Below are 18057 nucleotides of genomic sequence, written 5' to 3'. Positions count from 1 at the left end.
TGGAATCCAGGATAAAATTTTTCACAATGAGAACAGTTAGTCATTGCAATAATCTCCCAAGAGAAGCAGTGAGCTTGACAGGGTGCTGGGCAGTCTCATTGAAACTACACTATGACCAGATGACCTCGGGGTCCCTTTCAACCTGGTGTTCTGTGATTTTGTGAACTATGGGCTAGAACAGAAGAGACTCATGTTTTCTGTTCAGTGGAATAAAGAGGAGTGTGGGAAGGTCAGGTACCCCAGTTCTGTTTGCTGTAGCGTGTGAGAATCTCACCCAGGGCAAATAGTGAGTCCCTGCACCCTGTCAGGACCTTTCTTCCAGAGGCTGTTAGGGCTGTTCTGCCAAGCCCCCGCACAAGGGCGTGTGTCACTTCAGGGAACAGGTCTGCCTGCTGATGGGAGAGCGATGCTGCCCACCCAGCGCCTGACGATCCTGACATTTCATCTCAAACCTGTCAGATACCACGAGTCCATTCTGGGAATTGACTTTCTCTTTTTTAAATTGCAGGATGCAAAGAGAAGCTGCCATCATGTGAATGCATAACAGCGAAATGAGAAACAGGACACCTGGGAAGGCTGAGCTGAAACCACTTGTGCAGGGGATGACAGACTGATTGCTGTTGGAGACAAGATTCATGAAACCTCGCTTCTTCAAGAGACTTTCCTGGGGGAGAGGAGAGGAAAAGGAGGAAGCAGATAAAGGAGCAATGGGAATTGAGGGCCATGGTTACTTGAGATAAATGGCAGATCCCTGGGAGCTTAGCCTTGTAGCTGTTTGCTTTAGCTTTGTCTCTCTCTGCAGCTGCTTTTTCTTTTTCGCGAGCTGCTGCTGGGTACTGCCACGGCAGCACCGGAGACTTCAAGAGAGCCGTGGGTGCAGAGCGTGAGCGGGGGTGGGCAGCCCGCCTCACCATGATTCAGTTGTGGAAAGTAGTGCGGCACGTGCGACAGCTGGAGCTCCACAGATTGATCCTGCTGCTCATTGCCTTCAGCCTGATCTCCATGTGCATCCTGGCTTACTACGTCACTAACAGCCCTAAAATCAAGGAGCCGCCGCCCCTGCCCTTCAGTGACTGCAGCAACCAGCACCGTGTCTTGATCCCACCGCAAGCCAGCTGGAGGCTCACAAAATCCGTGGACACTTCACGCACAGATCCTGTGGTGCTAGTCTTTGTGGAAAGCATTTATTCCCAACTGGGTCAGGAAATAGTGGCCATCCTGGAATCTAGCCGGTTTAAATATAGGACAGAGATTGCCCCTGGCAAAGGGGATATGCCCACTCTGACAGACAAAGATAGAGGACGCTATGCTCTTATTATCTATGAGAACATCCTTAAATATGTGAACCTCGATGCTTGGAACAGAGAGCTGCTGGACAAATACTGTGTAGAGTATGGAGTGGGGATTATAGGCTTTTTCAAAGCCAATGAGAACAGCCTGCTCAGTGCACAGCTCAAGGGTTTCCCCCTTTTCCTACATTCCAACTTGGGGCTGCGGGACTATCACATCAACCCAAGTGCTCCCCTGCTCTATGTCACCCGGGCTAATGAGGTAGAGCAGGGTCCCCTGCCTGGTGATGACTGGACTGTGTTCCAGTCAAACCACAGCACCTATGAGCCAGTACTGTTGGCCAGCACAAAGTCCTCAGACTCTATTCCTCACCTGGCCACCCACAAAGCATTGCATGCCACAGTGGTGCAGGATCTCGGTCTGCATGATGGTATCCAGCGGGTTCTCTTCGGCAATAATCTCAATTATTGGCTGCACAAACTCATTTTCGTGGATGCAATTGCCTACTTGACTGGCAAGCGCCTCTGTCTCACGCTTGATCGCTATATCCTCGTCGACATTGATGATATATTTGTGGGGAAAGAGGGCACTCGCATGAAGGTGTCTGACGTGGAGGTAAAATCCTCAGAATAACAACTGTCTTTTGTGTGTGATATGCCAGGAAAGGCAAGGCTACATTTAATTTGAGAGTTGATTGCTGCAGTCATTCTTGTCTTAAACACAGAAGTAGGCTGCATAGATGCTGAGTCACTGGATGTGATGCTCTCAACAGTTTTTCAGGTTTAAATGGAGCATTTTTGCTTTTGAGACCTGTAGCTGTCTTGTCTGAGTTTGAGAGGAGGATGCCTGTGGTGGCCTATCCTGTCTCTTTAATCCAGTAACCAGGTAAATGCAGATTTTCTCTGTTAAGCTGTTTGTAGCTGTAAACTCTGCCTTTCAAAAGGAAAAGGCTAGTTGTGCTAGAATACATAGAATAGATAGAAAAACTGTATTCTATCTCTTATGTATAAACTGTCTATAATACATTGCAAAACTGTAGGCCACTTCTTGCAGTGTAAAGTGTTACAGTCTATGTCTATGGACATAACCAAAGTGGGAAAAGAACTATTTTATTTAACCCTTCATTGCTCTTCCATCAACAACCCGTGTCCCTGGGCAGGGAATGTCCAAAAATTCACCAGGAAAATATGCTGAGACCAAACCTTTATGAGAACAGTGTCTCTTGCCTCACAGTTGGGAAAGAGATGCCATCTTTCTGGTTTGCTTTTCTTGACAGTTCCCTGAGTAGTACAGTGACTTACTAGGAAAGGATGTGGGAAAGATACAGACAGATTTTGTGGAGGAGAGGAGAGTAAGAAAGGCAAAGGAGAAAACAGGTAGGAAGAAGGCGAGAAAGGAAGTGCCCCTTCTAGTTCTCCTTGAAAGTATGTGATAGAGTGTTCTCCCAAGTCTCATGACGTGTACATATGCTGCCTCTTGGAGCCAAGGACTTGCCACTTCCCCATCAATTCTGGTTAGTAGCTGTTACAGCAGGTGCTCTGCCTGTTTCTCCAAGTGTACCAAGGTTGTTACAGAGTTATGAGGCCCTGGGCCTTTCACTCTGGATTCCCATTTAGCACTTGCCATTAGATAGGTCCTGCATTTAATTCCATGGGTACCAGAAATTATGATAATAAGCCTGTGACAGCAGCTGCCAAGCATGCTAAGCATGTTTCCAAGACAACTCCAAAGTGGGACAACTTTTAACCTTGCATCTGAGGGCATTTGAGGCAAGGGTGGAAAACAAAATAATGTTGTACATACATCCCTTTACTTGAACCTCATCTGTTACATCCTCCTAAGAGCACTCTTCCACCTCACTAGGAGTCTTACTACCTGTTCTACGGGTTTTATGCATCCGTGCAAAATATCACAGAATGTTAGGGCTTGAAAGAGACCTCCAGGGATCCTCAAGCCCAACCCCACTGCCAAGAAGGACCACCTAGAGTAGGCCACACAGGAACACTGAAAGTCTCCAGAGAAGACAACTCCACAACCTCTCCAAGCAGCCTGTTCCAGTGCTCTCTCACCCTCACCATAAAATGACTCCTCATGTTGAGGTGGAACCTCCTGCGTTCTAACTTGTAGCCATTGGTCCTTGTCCTGTCACTGGGCACCACCAAAAAGAGGCTGGCACGGTCATCCTGACACCCACCCCCCAGATACACGTAGCACTGATAAGATCCCCTCTCAGCCTTCTCTTCTCAAACTAAGCAGCCCCAGTTGTCTCAGTCCATCTCCATTTTTTCAGGTCTTAGAGATTTTAAGTTCTGCTTCTGATCCCAGGTTTAGCTTGGGGAAAAGGAAATCCTTGCACTGTCTTGGGAGGTAGCTTTATCTTTTCAATTCATTTGAAGCTGCATGCCTGAGGCAGCTTCAATTAATTGCATGTCGTTATTTTATTTGCTTCATTCTTTAATCATTCTCCAGAGCCACCTTTGACCATAACAAGTATAAGAAAAGTGTTTTCAAGCAGACAGCTATAGAAAAATGAAACAGTTGTGTATCATACTTATTTAAGGAAAATGCTAACATTTTCTTCATTTCACTGCAGTGTCCCTGTGTTTTGAGGTGCTGGAATGCTCCAACAGTTCTGGGTTTTTTGAAAGTTTACGATCTTACCTTAGTCCTAAGCAGGCCTTGCACCCTCTAGTCCACAACCAGCAGAGATAGTCACCTCTCTGAGTGTTTGTGCAGGTTACCGACCCACATGGGAAAATAGGAGATAGGTGCCCAAAGCTTTTGGAAACAAAGGCCGTGCTAGTGATGTTGAAAACAAACCCAGACAAGATAATTCCAAAAGATGCTTTAGAATAGAATAGAATAGGTTTTAACAGGGTGAAATGGAGGAATAATCTGTGATCAGTAAGCAGAGAATCTCAGGCAAAGCAGATAAACCCCAGATTTATCCGTTTAAAAGAAGCTCTCTGATTGCAGAGCCACGAGAGGTTAATGAATTTTTATGTTTTAAAAGCGAGAAATAACTGCATGGTTTTGTTGATAGCCTCTCCCCATGGGGAGAGAAGGGGATATAATAGTGACGGAACAGCTGGCATTTTCTTTGGCCTTTTATATGAAAGCTCTCTTTCAGGGCTGTTATCTCAACACACAGCTCCTTATCTTAAAGCCTAGATTACAGTGGTCAGGGCAGCAGTTTGAAGATTGGGTGTTGTGTGAAGGTGTAAAATTGACTCTGCTGTCCCAGTGAGCCTGTTTGCCATATGCAGGTCCACGTTCAGAGAGCTTCCAGGACAAAATGACTATTAAAAGAAAGTGCTGAATATAATTTGATCAAATGCATGCCCATGGTAGATGTCCTGTGTGAGAGGAGCAATAATTTTATTTGCTTAACGGAGAGCTGAACAGCTTTCTTCCCTAACCAGAAAAATGGGAATCGTGCTTGCTTATATTTAAAGATGATAACCCTTCAGTTCCGCTTTCTGATAAAGGGCTGCAGCAGGAGCTTGTGTTCCTCAGCTGAAAGGAAACAGTTGGAAATGGCAGAAGGAAGACATTTTTCCCTTGTAAAATTTACCAGAGATTTAAGCTGCACATAATTAACAAAACAAAATCTCAGAGAATCTCTTCTCAATTATTCCACATTCAGTCTCTTCTAAAATCGTAATCCTTGGAATTTAGGAACCCTTCGTAAAACTGACCAACAAAGATAAGCAGAAGGATCTGGCTTTTATCATCCTTCCTGGTTGTCTTTAGGTATGAGGAAAGAAGATTAAGTAGATGAGGTTTTGTCTGTTTTGCTGGTAATCATTGCGAGGACATAAATAGTGAGCAGTCATTGCTAGCAAGTCTGAGAGCAAGCTCAGTGAGAATCAAGGACAGTCATTTCATTTTGGGTTACGAATGGTGAGGGTGGAAGAGAGAAAATCTGGTGAGGGTGGCTGTCAGCCAGCTGTTTTCTTTCTAGATTGTAGATGACGATCTTACCTGAAATGAAAATACTCAGCAGTTTCTACCTTCCTGATTCTAACACTATCAGAACCACAAATGCTTTCGCTTCTGGTGGTGCTCTTTTGAGCTATGCCAGCGCCATTAGAAAACGGCAGAAAATCTCTTCAGAATGTGCTGCCCAGTATCCACAGGGCAGTTCGTGTGAAGAAGGTGGGTTTTCTGGAACATGTTTGACAGTTGTGAAGAGGCTGTCAAAGCACTCTGCTTTCTTCCTCCATGTTATATCATGTTGCTCTTCATTTGTCCATGTACTGTTTTCCTAGCTTCATGGTATCTTCTCTTTCTAGTATCTGACTCTCAGCCTTGTCTTTCCCCATTTTGCCCCTTTTTAGAAGGACCTGAGATAGAGGGGAGGTAATAGGTAGGGTTGGTATGAAAAAGATAAAATCTGTACAAAGACTTTTGGAACTTAAAACTTCCGTAGATAAAAAAGCAGAGTTGCTTAAAGGCTTAGTATGAAGTATTATTGTGATGACAAGGACTAGACCCTAAAGATAAGATAAAGAGGGTACACTCAGGGTGCTGTGGCTTCCCATGATTTCTTTCTTGCTCCTAGAATTTTAACCCCTTTGAGAGAGCTCTTATCTTTCACTGGATGGTGTCAAGAGCTTGCAGTGACTGTTGAGTAAATCTTTGCAGATCTATCAGTGAAATATTACAGGTTTGTATTTTTTTATGTGTTGCAACAAAAAGCACTATTTTAAACTTCTTCTGACATTGGTGTGGAAGTAAACATCATATGAGATTGTAAAAAATACTTCTTTAAAGCAATGGGCATCAAACATCAGAGTGAAGCTTAGACTGTTTTTGCTTTGTGACCAGAAATGTGCATTAGAATGGAGAGGTCTGTGACTCAGGCCTGCAGCACAGCCACCCCAATTAAGTACTAAAAGCCTCCAAAAACGCAGCTCGTGAGTTGCGGAGGATATTCTCTGATGGACTGCAACAAGCACGAAGCAGGTCTGGCCTTGATGTGGCTTATCAATTCTGGTGGACAGTGCTGGCAATCTCTTGAAGACCCCATCTGTTCCTTCCTGAGAAGGGCCTGGCTGAGCTTCTAGCAGGGGGTGTAGCTGGGGGCAGGGGAGGGGCTGTTCTGTCTAGCTAGTAGGCTTGGTTGCATCTTGGAAGGATTTTTGGAATGGAAGTTGGAAAATATAAACCCGACATGCCAGAGCAGAGCAAAGTGTCATCTTCCCCACCTGTTGCCACATCTGTATTGATTCACCTCACTGCAGCTCACAGGCCTCTTTGAACCAATGTGCTAAGGAGCAATGAATGCATAATTTGTTGAAACAAAGTTCCTAATATTTTCCTTAGCACCTAAATCTCTTTTGTCCTGTGCAAGGGAAAGACGCTTCTTTAAACCTGTGCCGTGTCATGGATGTGGCTGTGCAAAGGACATCCGCAGAGGGACGGCTCGTGATTAGCAACACACTGGTGACAAACTGCCAAGAAAGCAGGACTCTGCAAGGCTTCATAGACTCAGAATTTCTGGGGCCCCCATGGCTCTTGCTTGGTCCCTCCCTGGACACAAAGAATTGGTGGCTGCTGGAGAAGGGCTTTTTGAGATTTGTCATCAGACAGATGTGTAGTCATGGTAACCCCAGCCAGACTTTAAATCTCCCTCTGCAGAGGAATGCTAAGCCTCTTAACCACTGTCTTTCTTCTCTCTACCTTCCTACCCAAGTGTGAGGAGTTAGGTGTGCCTTTCGGGACAGCAGGGAGAAGCAGTGAGGCTTGGGATAGCTCTGCAGACAAAAAAATGGCACATTCCCGTCTAAAATGTTGGGTGATGTGTTCCAGGTGCTGGTCCCAAATTTGCTGTGGTATTGTCATCCAGCTAAATAGACAGGTGCTTCTCTTTAGAGAGGTGTACAGCTCTTAGTCTATACTCCCCGATTTGTGGAATGAGTCCCCATTCTTAAGGAGTTACATGTGAGAAGGTGACCTCCCATTGCCTGTTCTGGATCTTGAGCCTCAGCAAAGGAGGCGTCAGCCATCAACACTGCTGGCATACCACGTTTTAAAAGCTCTCCCTGTGTTTGTGATAAGTTGTAGGAGATGTCATGGCTATACTTTCCTCAAAACACTACTCTTAGATGGGCACTGGGGTAAGGTTGTGGTAGGCATGTGGCCACGGAGGACCTGGGATCTTTCAAATATGTCCCAGTCTGCATTTGATGTCACAGTTGTACATCTCTAAGGACAAGTCTGAAAGGAGTGTATTGAGAGTGTCAGCAGCGCTGCAGAAATAATCCATCTGTTCTTCCCACCTTGCTGTGTGTGAGAGGCCATGGGCTGCCTGCCTTGGGAATGAAACAGCTTAACTTCTTTGCTCCAAGGTACATTTGCAGTGGATGGGTGATTGAAGTAAATGAAGAAATAATTTATTTTTTTTAAATTAATGTGAAGAGTGCTTGGCCTGCACTGCTTTGATATATTAGTGACAGTGGGGATTTCTCAGGGTATCCTTAACTGGTGGGTATCAAGGCTGGCACCTCCACTGAAGGAGTCTGCATTTGTGAATGCACTTTCACCACCTAGGGTGCAGTGTAGCCAAACAATGCCTATAGAGTGTGAATTGTGTGAAGGCAGCATTGTAGCATTCTGTGCTCCTTGGAGCTGGGTAGCTGATGCAGAAGGATCTGCTCATCTTTCCCACACAGTTTGCAAAGTCTGTGTCCTTTCCCCAGTAATTGTGCCAAGTTGCCTCTTGTGTATTGTATCTGGCCCAAGTGTGCTGAGTGGTCATCACCTTCTCCTTGGTGCAGCCACCCATCCATTGCTGTCTTGGAAAAGCCATTAAAAGTTAAATAACCACCTGGGCAAGGACCATCTCTGCCACTTGCCAACACCCCTACTGCCAGTTCCTCATTTCAATGAGAGCTTCTCCCATAGGGAGCTGCACCAGTGACGCATTCACTAAAGCATGCAGGTAGCAGCAGAGCATGCATCTCAAGGATTCTCTCTATCTGTTGTTTTCCAGCAGACAAAATGTGACTGGAATTAGGTCTTGTCTTGTCTGTGACATACCGAGCCCCTGGGTTGGCTTTTTTTTTCTGCCAAGGTTGTCTGCTGTCTTACTCTGTGCAGTGCTGGACCTTGGGGTTTGTGGCACAAGCCTTGTTTCATCCCTTCACTTATAGTAATTACTTCAGACATTCAAAGCAGACATAAGTGAGCAAGAGAGAACCTGTAGAAGATGTGATGACTCTGAATGTCAGCTCACCCAAGTTCTCTTTCCAGAACCTAGGAAACCACCTTGCTGCAAAAGGGTTTTGGCACTTTGCAAGGACACAGAGCCAGGGATCCCTGCAAGCCACCATAGAATTCTTTGTATGGGAGTTCTGCTAATCCACCTTTCCTCATTAAATAAAAGCTGCCTCCCCTTGGATCTATTAGTTACTGCTCAAATAGTATTTACCTTCCCTTTTTTCTTTTTTTTCCCTCCTTTGACTGTGCACCATGTGCTGCCCCAACCTTACTTTTTTATCACATAGGCTCAGAGAAAAGGCAAGATGTTCAGTAGCAAAATCCCAGCCAACATGGCAGAGGAATGGAGCATTAAGGTTGAACCCAGAAGAGGGAAGGGATCTGTTGCTTGGAAGTGAGAGGGGGGTTTGTGTTTTGTTTTGATTTGGTTTGGTTTGTTTTTCAGTCCCTTTGCCTTAGTACAGACACTTGGGGTCTTTCATATTAAAGTAGAGAGCATCATCTGACTGTGGCTTTAAAATGGCATCATTTTAGTATAGCAGGACTTCAAATAAAGGCTTTGTATATGGAGCACCTGGCTACTCTGTTTCACTCCACAGGCAACAATGCCTTAGCCCCATGCCCTGTTAGATTCTTTAGACCGAACTGGGCACCAGTAGAGCACAGAGAAACACTACAGAGCAACTGAATATGAGTATTTCTTTTTCCTTTCATTTACACAGGCTTTGCTGAGCACCCAGAATAAGATGAGAACTTTAGTTCCAAATTTCACCTTCAACCTGGGCTTCTCAGGGAAATTCTACCATACAGGTAAGCCTGTGTACAGCTCCCATATTGGGGAGGGCGGATGTGTGTGTGTGTGTGTGTGTGTGTAACATGTTAGAACTTGATTCTCTGTTGGAGCAGTTCAGCATTGCAGGGAATTAGCCCCTGCTTTGAAACACTGAATGCCTATTCTGCCTTTTGGTTTTTTACTTCTTTTTCTGCTGTCTGTAGGCACAGATGAGGAAGATGAAGGAGATGACATGCTGCTCAAACACAGGAAGGAGTTCTGGTGGTTTCCTCACATGTGGAGTCACATGCAGCCTCATCTTTTCCACAATGTCACTGTACTAGCTGAGCAGATGAAGCTCAACAAACAGTTTGCTGTGGTAAGGGTCATCACAGTTTGTTTACAGTACTAACCCTTAAACAGTCTTCTTCTGGAACAGCCGTTTTAGACTGGTCGAGTTGCTCAGCTCTTTTTAAGAAAAGCAGTTCTGAAAGTTTAAACTGGTGCGTGATTTCTGCTGTCTTCAGGCAAGAAACACCATTTGGGTGCCGTCCTGCACAATGGGAAGTGTTTCCTGCCACCTGAATGGCCCCAGGCAGCTCCACTCTGTTTCAGGATGCAAATCTCAAGGCTCTTGTTTGCTGAGGTGTGAATTTGTAGTATTGCCATCCACACCAAATTAATTTACAAAGTGTAGCAGCGAGAAAGCATTTTCTTTTCCATCCTTATTCACTGTGATTTTGTAAAGAAGTCACCTGGTCAGTAGTACAAAGTGCCCTGTGTGCTCACAGCCCTGCTTCTGGCCTCCCTGGACAACGCTGCAGTTACTTATCTAGGAAGTCGAGAGGAAATTCCCTGTGTTTAGACAGAGGAGAGGGGAAGCCTTGAACATCCTGCACTGGTGGAACAATGTCTGTTTGATGCTTACAGTCCAGAGCTGAATATAGCATACATGTTTCTCTGAAAAGAAATGTCCTCTTCACCTCTAGTTTGGTTCTTTTGATGGAAATCCCCTTGGGAATAGCAGGCTGCTGTCTTGTGTTCCCATGACACACACAGATCAGGAATGGTCTTGAATTCAGAGCAGAGTTGCAGCATTATAGAAACAATTCAAGCCTCTTTTCCTGGTTAAATAACAGTGCACTCTTTTGCAAAGAGACAAAGCACAGAACACAATTACACATTTAACATAAAACAGGCTAGCAGTGGGAAGGAGAAGGTTGCTGCTTCACTGTGGGACTCTGGGTTTAGTGTACATCACCAGGGCAGAGCCATCATCATTGGCATTATTACCAGAACTACACAGTTGAATTAAAAACCATTGCATTCAGATATTTCCTGTCACTTTTATATAGCTCCAGGCCCTGTATCTTTACCCTTAACTGTGTCTTGCTTCTTGTCTGCTTTTCCTTTGAACTGCTAGAGACAAGACAGAGCCCAGGCATCATCTTCCTTTCCTTTTATATCTGTGAAGGAAGTTTGGTTTTTTTTCCTTCACTAGTGACTCAGATCTGGGCATTGTGGGAGTGAGATGTGTCACTTAACACTATTGATTAGTTTGTAGTAGCCAAGGAACCATTATTAATCTGGTTTGTCACACCTGCAAGCTACAAGACACTCTTACAGCTGTTTCCAGTGCTGGATATGCTTACTGATACAGAATCATCCTTGTATTTCTATAGATCTGTAAAACAGATTTCCCAGTCCAGAGAGTTTTTGTGTTACTCTGTCACCTTGCTCCATCTTGGGGTCTATTGCTAAACATGATCCTTGTTAAGGATATTATGTAAATATCCTTATTAAGGATATTAGTCAAGTATTGAATGATCAAGCTGCATATTCTGTTTCCAGGAGCATGGGATTCCCACAGACTTGGGCTACGCTGTAGCCCCCCATCATTCTGGGGTTTATCCTGTCCACACGCAGCTGTATGAGGCATGGAAATCAGTGTGGAGCATCCAGGTAACGAGCACAGAGGAATACCCACACCTCCGGCCCGCTCGATACCGGCGTGGATTCATCCATAATGGAATCATGGTGAGCACAGCTGTGTGACTGGAACTCACTTGCCTACCCAAGGGACAGTCTCCCAGTGACCTGCATCAGAGAGATGAATCATGATACCACCAGTATTTCCAAAATCATTAAGTCACACAAAGAGAAAAGACTTGGCTAAGGGCAGTTTCTGTGTTTTTCTGTGCAGTTCAGAGGTTGGTAAAGAAGGGAGAGCAAATGCAAGCACCATAGGATTAAACTAAGATCCCACTGACTTGTTCGCACTGTGATAAGTAAATGGTTGGGAGGAATATTGAGTCCCCTAAACCTATGTCCCTTATGTCCCTTACTCTTTGTACTGATCCATAGAGTGATGCTTAGGTTCTGTTGCATCTGCCTCTTACCTCACTTTGTTTTTTCTGAAATTGACAGGTTCTGCCTCGACAGACCTGTGGTCTTTTTACTCACACTATCTTCTATAATGAATATCCTGGTGGCTCAAAGGAGTTGGACAAGAGCATTCGTGGTGGTGAACTCTTCTTGACAGTGCTCCTGAACCCAGTAAGCTCATCTGAAAAAGGGATTGGTGCATGGGTGTCTCAGTTTATGTGCCTGATGTGGGAAAGGACTAGATCTTTTGGGAGAGTCAGTATAACCATCCATCTCCAGTGTGATGCTAAGGAGATGTGAAAGAGGGCCAAGGAACTACTTGCTAATTATTGCTGCTTTGCTTTACATGCTGTGAAGGAAGCATTGGTACTGAGTCTTGAGAAGTGCAATACGCCACAGGGATCTGGCCAGGGTGACATGCTAAGCGTGGCCCAACATAGAGTGGCACTACCATGGTTGCTGCATCTTCATGAATCAGAAATGAGATGTGCCTTGCCTCCCTCTGTTCCACACACATTGCTGCCTGTTGGCTTCTCTGGCTCACTGTTTTGTCCAGAATAATTGCTTCCTTTGTGCTTTCATTATGAAGCATCCTCCCCTTTCTTTCAGTATGTGTACACTTGAAATGATCTTTGCATGCTTTTTTGTGTGTGATGTAGCTGTTGGCTTAAGGCATTCTGGGGGGATCTGGGTCTAATGCAGGTGTTCTGTTTCCCTTTCAATACTTGACAGCTCCATCAAGTCACCAAGTTAATGTATTTTCAACACTCTGCAGTTCCTTCCCAGTTCTTGGCCATGGATGGCAAATCACATGATTTTCTCGTTTTGCACTGAGGCTGGGAAGATGTACCAGGTGGCAAGAGGCACAGAAAACCCCAGCCATTCTTAGAAAATTCTGAATGGATGGAATTAGGAGATGAAGCTTTGTAGCCGTCTCCAGCTATGCTGCACCTGTGTTTTTTTTCTTACTAAAGTGTATTTGGCACCTTTTGTCCTCCCTTTTCCTGAGTGAACATTGCCCTGACAGGTTTAGATAGTGATTTTATAACATCTACCTCTGTAGCCACTCATGAGTACAATGATGTTTAAACTTTTCTCATGACTTCCAGATTTTTATCTTCTTACCTCTCCTTTATACCTATTTTCCACCAGTGCCTGAATATGGGCAAGAAGCCAAGCAAGCAGATCTGAGAGAAAGTAGGTTGTTTCTCTCTAGCATCCTAGGTGGAAACACTTGGGTACTGGTCCCAGTCTACTTGTTAGTGTGATTTGTCATGTAACATTTGTGGCTGTGCTCACCAGGATGCTTTCTTTCATCCCTTCCTTTGTTTGCATCTTGATTGCAGGGTTGGATACTCAGCTTTAGCCACTTATGGTTGGGGCTGCTGAGGCTCAGTGAACTGGAAAATCAAGCTTCTTCCCTCAGTGAGCTCTCTCTTCTAGTATTTAGTGCCTCTCTACTCCTAGAACTGTGATAGTGAGAAGACACTCACAATATGCTCTGGGTGCATCACACAGCCAGCCTGTAGTTTACCACAGGCCTTGTGTTTAGTGTGTGACCAGCATTGTTTTGCTGTATGAGATATGCAGAAGGTATGGGTCTGTAATAGCCCTAGCTAAAAAGCTGTCGGAGTTCATACTTCCCACTCTGTAAGCCAGCCTTCTGTCCCTATCACCTGAGACAGAATTTCTATCTTTACACATAACCACCAAATCTACCTGCTTAATCTAAGTCTATAGTAGTTTTTCCATTACATATGGAGTGATTGGTCAGGTGGAAAGAAACTGCTGTCTTTTCTGGGCTTCTCTTCCTGTATACTAGATGAATTCCACCTTGTCCCACTTCATAATTGTCAGATCAGGCATAAGAATGCCTGCAGAAATAGCCACTGTAAAACTTAGAGCTCTAGGTTTCTCGTGGAAAACCAGTTGCCAGACTGCATTCCAGAGATCAGTGCTGGTTCTCACAGCCTCCTAAGGCAGTGCCAAGGAATTTGTAGAAACAGAGTGTCTAGTGCTACCCATTAAAATTTACTGATAAGCATGTGATGGTCAAAACAGCTGGCAGTGGTCTGTGATCCAAAATGTTTGGGAAGATTGTGGTCCGGTAGAGGATGAGCTTGCTTGCCAGATTTACTATTGACTCTTCATTGTGACTTCTAAACCACTCTCAGGCGCCTTTACATGCTCCCAATGTTTACACTTCTGCTTTCCTTTGGCAGTGGGACATTTTTCTCTGTCAGCACTGGAGTAGTGTGCTCTTAAGCTCCTCTTCATTGCTCATGTTTACACAGTGACTCAGATCATTGCATTCTCCCCTCAGTGATAAAGCCATCTCCCAGACCTGATAGAAAGCTGGCCAGCTTTGTGGCCCCAGCAGTGATCTGTGGCAGTCTTGGACTAGGTTCTTTCAGTCTTTTTGGGTGCTTCCAGCTCCCTTTGAGTGGATGTATGCATACAGGAGCTTCCAAGCCTGTATGTGTATGATTAACTCCACAGTGCAAACAGAAGATGTTTGATCTTCTGACTAGTGAACAAGATCTGATGTCAGAAAGGAGAATAGCTTGATGTTCAGCAGACCCACTGATCACTTCTCAAACACTCCTGCTCACTCTAAACAGACAGCTTACTGCTGTGCCCACAGCTGCTTGACGTGTATTGCAAGGATGCTCATACCCTCCTGTCTAGGCTCTGTGTGACCTTTCCTCTCATCTTTCCTCAGTGTAAAGGAAGGGAAGCCATGGCCTACTGACAGTGGAAAGGAGCGGGGGAGGAGGAAGGTGTTATTACCAAGCCAGTCCCCAGGGTCACTGAGTGTGGATGGAAGGAAGAGAGAGATAGGACTTGAGTGTAGCTAAAGACAGAGGTACTGCTCAGAGCTGTTGTGGCAGCAGTAGCTGTCACAAGGCAGAGCAAGCTGCCAGTCCTCATTAAACAGTGCATGTGTGTTACAGGATATGACTGCATGGTCATGGGAAATGGTTCTTTGGTTGAGCTTGGCTTGTCTTCTAAATCCAGTTGCTTGGGACTGATTGCCAGTGACAGCATTACCTCTGTGAGCAGTTTTACCAAATGTAGTCGGTCTTGAGGCACAGTTGCTAACCTGGATCCCATGCAGGCTGGGTTTTTATTCTGCAAATCTTCAAGGGGCCCCAGGTGGTTACCTCCATCCTCCCTGCTGCAGTAGTTGTTTTTATGCCAGTGAGACAGACACTTCATGCAGCAAATTTTTCCTCTAAATCTTTCACTAGCAAGTCAAAGACAAGCCACCCTTTGCTGTCACACCTCCTTCCCGGTGGCTCCTGTAAATAGGCAAAACACAACATGAGACACATACTTTTGCCACCTTATGTGCTTCGTGGCAGTTAAGCAGAAGGTCTTTCTGTCCTCTGCTCTGTGTTGTATTTAGCACATCCTTTTTACACCACAGCACTGAGCACATGCTGCTCTTTGAAGTATAGGTGCCAGAGACTGTCTGGCAGGGCCTCTCTGTCAGCTCAGTAGGAAACCAGAAGTGAAAGATTCATGGACAGACAAATGGGATAAATCTTTAACTCCATTTACTTTTCATGTGTCCCAGAATTCTACCACTGTTTTCTGTTGCTTACCGAAAGATTCTGTGGTGTGAGCACATTATGGACAGGATCAAACTTACTTTGCAGTGTCTTGGGCATGGGTCAGGCACAAAAAGCTACTTACCTGTCAGTACTTCTCATCACACTGAGACTCTGTGGTGACACTGGGCAGAAAACTGAATTTGGACCTCCTCAGTGCTAGCAAATGTCTTCATCTCAAGACCATCTGTCTCCTCCTTCCTCCTTTTGCTCTTTCCCTACTGTGAGTGGGAAAGCCATTCCTGCCCCCTGCCAGGGAAGCCTGTTGTTTCCTGCTAACTGTACCTGGCATCATCAGAATCTAGCCTTGAACAGTGCAGCAATGGTTGTTCCTGTTGTGTCTGAGGTCTACTTCCTCAACCTGCAGACAGTGGGCAGGGAGCACTAAATCATTCACACAGTAATTCTTACATTTGCCTTAGTAGTATTCTTCTGGTTTGCACTAACTTGTATTGGTGGTGTGGTTTGTGTCTGATAAACTGCTGTTGTGTTACAGCAGTGGGCACTGGGATGCCCAGTTCCATGGAACCTGTGAAAGCCACACTCGAGAGTCAAGCTGATAGCAATCTTTTGCTCTCTTTTCTGAAAGTAAAAATACTGAAAAACAGCCAGAAGGGAAATGAATCTGCATGAGAGAAGAGATGGCTTGGCAAGGCAGAGATAGCACAGCAGCTCCTGAGCACTGCTCTGCTTGGGGGCACACCTGTGGGTGCTCAGTGCCACTTTCATTCACTCTGGGGGTTTACATCCTCATGCTTGGCAGAGCCCTTGTGAGACAAAACCTTATCAGCTGGTATCTGTTCCTACGACTATGTCCTAGTGCAATGTCTTTCTGCACCCCTGTTCAGATGTTTGTATTTTAAAGTGTGAATTGCCATTCGTTCCTTTACACCTGAGATGTCAGCTCCAAAGCAGATGAAAGCTGACAGGCTGTGGGCCTAGAAATAACTCCTGTGAAAACTGTCCCTTGTGCTGCCGTGCCACGGGCTGCAGCATGCTGCCCATTTCCCTGCCTGCTCCTCTGCTTCAGCAGGCACCACAGCTAGAGAAGTTGCCCTGGTTGTGCCTTCGGGGAGAGGGAGGGAAGCCCCTCTTCTCCCATGAAAGAGGCTCTACAAAGTTTCTACTGGGAGAGAGTCACTGACTAACCCTTGTTTCCTTAAATGTCCCGGAGCCACTTGAATGGAATTTTGAAACTATTCTGGCCACGCATCCAGGGCCCGGGTGTCACCCCCACACCATTCTCAGGTGGGGATGAGAAGCCTGTGTTCCTCCTCTCTTGCAAGCACATTTACTTCATTTTCCATCAAGGCGGGGCTGTATCCTGGCAGATGGTATCCATCAACCCAGACAGCCAGCACAGTCTGAGATGTGAAGAGCCTCTTGCTGAGGCAAGCTAGAGAAAGTGGTACTGTTAGGTGATTTACCAGTATCCCATCTCTTTCCTATTCTCAGATCAGCATCTTCATGACTCACTTGTCCAACTATGGGAATGACCGTCTGGGACTGTACACTTTTGAGAGCTTGGTCAAGTTTGTGCAGTGCTGGACCAACCTTCGCTTGCAAACATTGCCCCCTGTCCAGCTTGCAAAGAAGTACTTTGAAATCTTTCCCCAGGAGAAGAATCCTTTGTGGCAGGTGAGAAGACAGCTTTAACCACTCCAAGTAGTTTTTCCAGGAGGTATGACCCACATTTAAAATGTGGCAAGACTGTGATCCAGAGCACAGAATGGTAATGCATAAAACTTTTAGGTTTAACCTTTGTGGCTTGAAGCTGCAAGTGACAAATTGCAAGGTGGAAGGGGTGGGGAGTAGGAGCAGTAGGACATGGTTGAGATGTGAGCTTGGAGACCAGAATGGCTGTCATGAGTAGGGAGCAGGCTTATAAGCACTGGATCATGAGAGAGTTGCTGCTGTGAAACACTAAGTGTGCATAGTTATGTTTGGTGCTAGAAGAGCTTGCAGGCTTGTTAATGTGATTAATCTGAAAGTAATCTCACAGTGCAGGATTCATGTTCATTGAAGAAAAGCATGCTTATTCCATTTTATCCCAGTGCAGCAGCTCTCTGCATGGTAACAAACAGATGAAATGAACTGGAGGTGATAGAGTTGTCTCTCTGCCAGAAGTTCACAGATGCTGAGCTCTATCATGGTGGCCCAGCCCATCATGGCTACATAGGGCATGGCCTACAGTTCAGGCTTTCAAAGAGGTTTTGGCTCCCATCTCACTTTGGAGCTTTTGAAAACATTTCCCCATGTTTGTATGTAAACATGATGCCTGGCAGAGCAATGTGGCTGTGAAGTGTTCTTCATATGCTAATGGCATTTTCTAAAGAGGGCTGGCCCTCCAGCTTTTCGTCCCTTTCCATTAGCTCCTGTGGTAAAGCTTACTCCTGTCACTTGTGCTGCAGAATCCCTGCGATGATAAGAGGCACAAGGATATCTGGTCCAAAGAGAAAACATGCGATCGACTGCCGAAGTTCCTCATCGTGGGACCTCAGAAAACTGGTAATGTGAATACTTTATCTAAAGATAGATTGCAGCTTCCATCTCATTCCTCCAGAGAGGAGAGCTGGGAAGGTCAGTGCTGTAGACCTCTGACTCTGCCCTTGGTGCAAGCTGCCAAACGGCTGCAGAGGGTGTCAGAGAATCTCAGATTCTGGCAAGTCTGTCAGTACTCTGCACCCTAGCACTTTGCTTGGCTCAGTGTGACCTACAGAACCTGCAGATTTGTGTTTTGACTTTTCCATATAAGCTCAGAAAAAACAAGAC

General features: G+C 45.4%; 1 protein-coding gene across 1 annotated transcript in view; it reads left to right on the top strand.

Annotated features, from left to right (window-relative positions):
- Window positions 1-18057, top strand: part of NDST2 (N-deacetylase and N-sulfotransferase 2) — a 50427-nt gene that overhangs the window by 24408 nt on the left and 7962 nt on the right. The window contains exons 2-8 of the mRNA XM_009897651.2: window positions 509-1905; window positions 9237-9324; window positions 9511-9665; window positions 11138-11323; window positions 11714-11842; window positions 16741-16923; window positions 17697-17793. Of these exons, the coding sequence (XP_009895953.2) occupies window positions 913-1905; window positions 9237-9324; window positions 9511-9665; window positions 11138-11323; window positions 11714-11842; window positions 16741-16923; window positions 17697-17793 (1831 nt within the window). The 5' untranslated portion in view covers window positions 509-912. The remainder of the gene's footprint in view (window positions 1-508; window positions 1906-9236; window positions 9325-9510; window positions 9666-11137; window positions 11324-11713; window positions 11843-16740; window positions 16924-17696; window positions 17794-18057) is intronic.

The sequence above is a fragment of the Dryobates pubescens genome, chromosome 8 (genome assembly GCF_014839835.1).
Source record: "Dryobates pubescens isolate bDryPub1 chromosome 8, bDryPub1.pri, whole genome shotgun sequence".
Lineage (NCBI taxonomy): Eukaryota > Metazoa > Chordata > Aves > Piciformes > Picidae > Dryobates > Dryobates pubescens.
The sequence above is the reverse complement of the archived record's forward strand: the minus strand, read 5'-3'. Positions and strand labels throughout refer to the sequence as shown.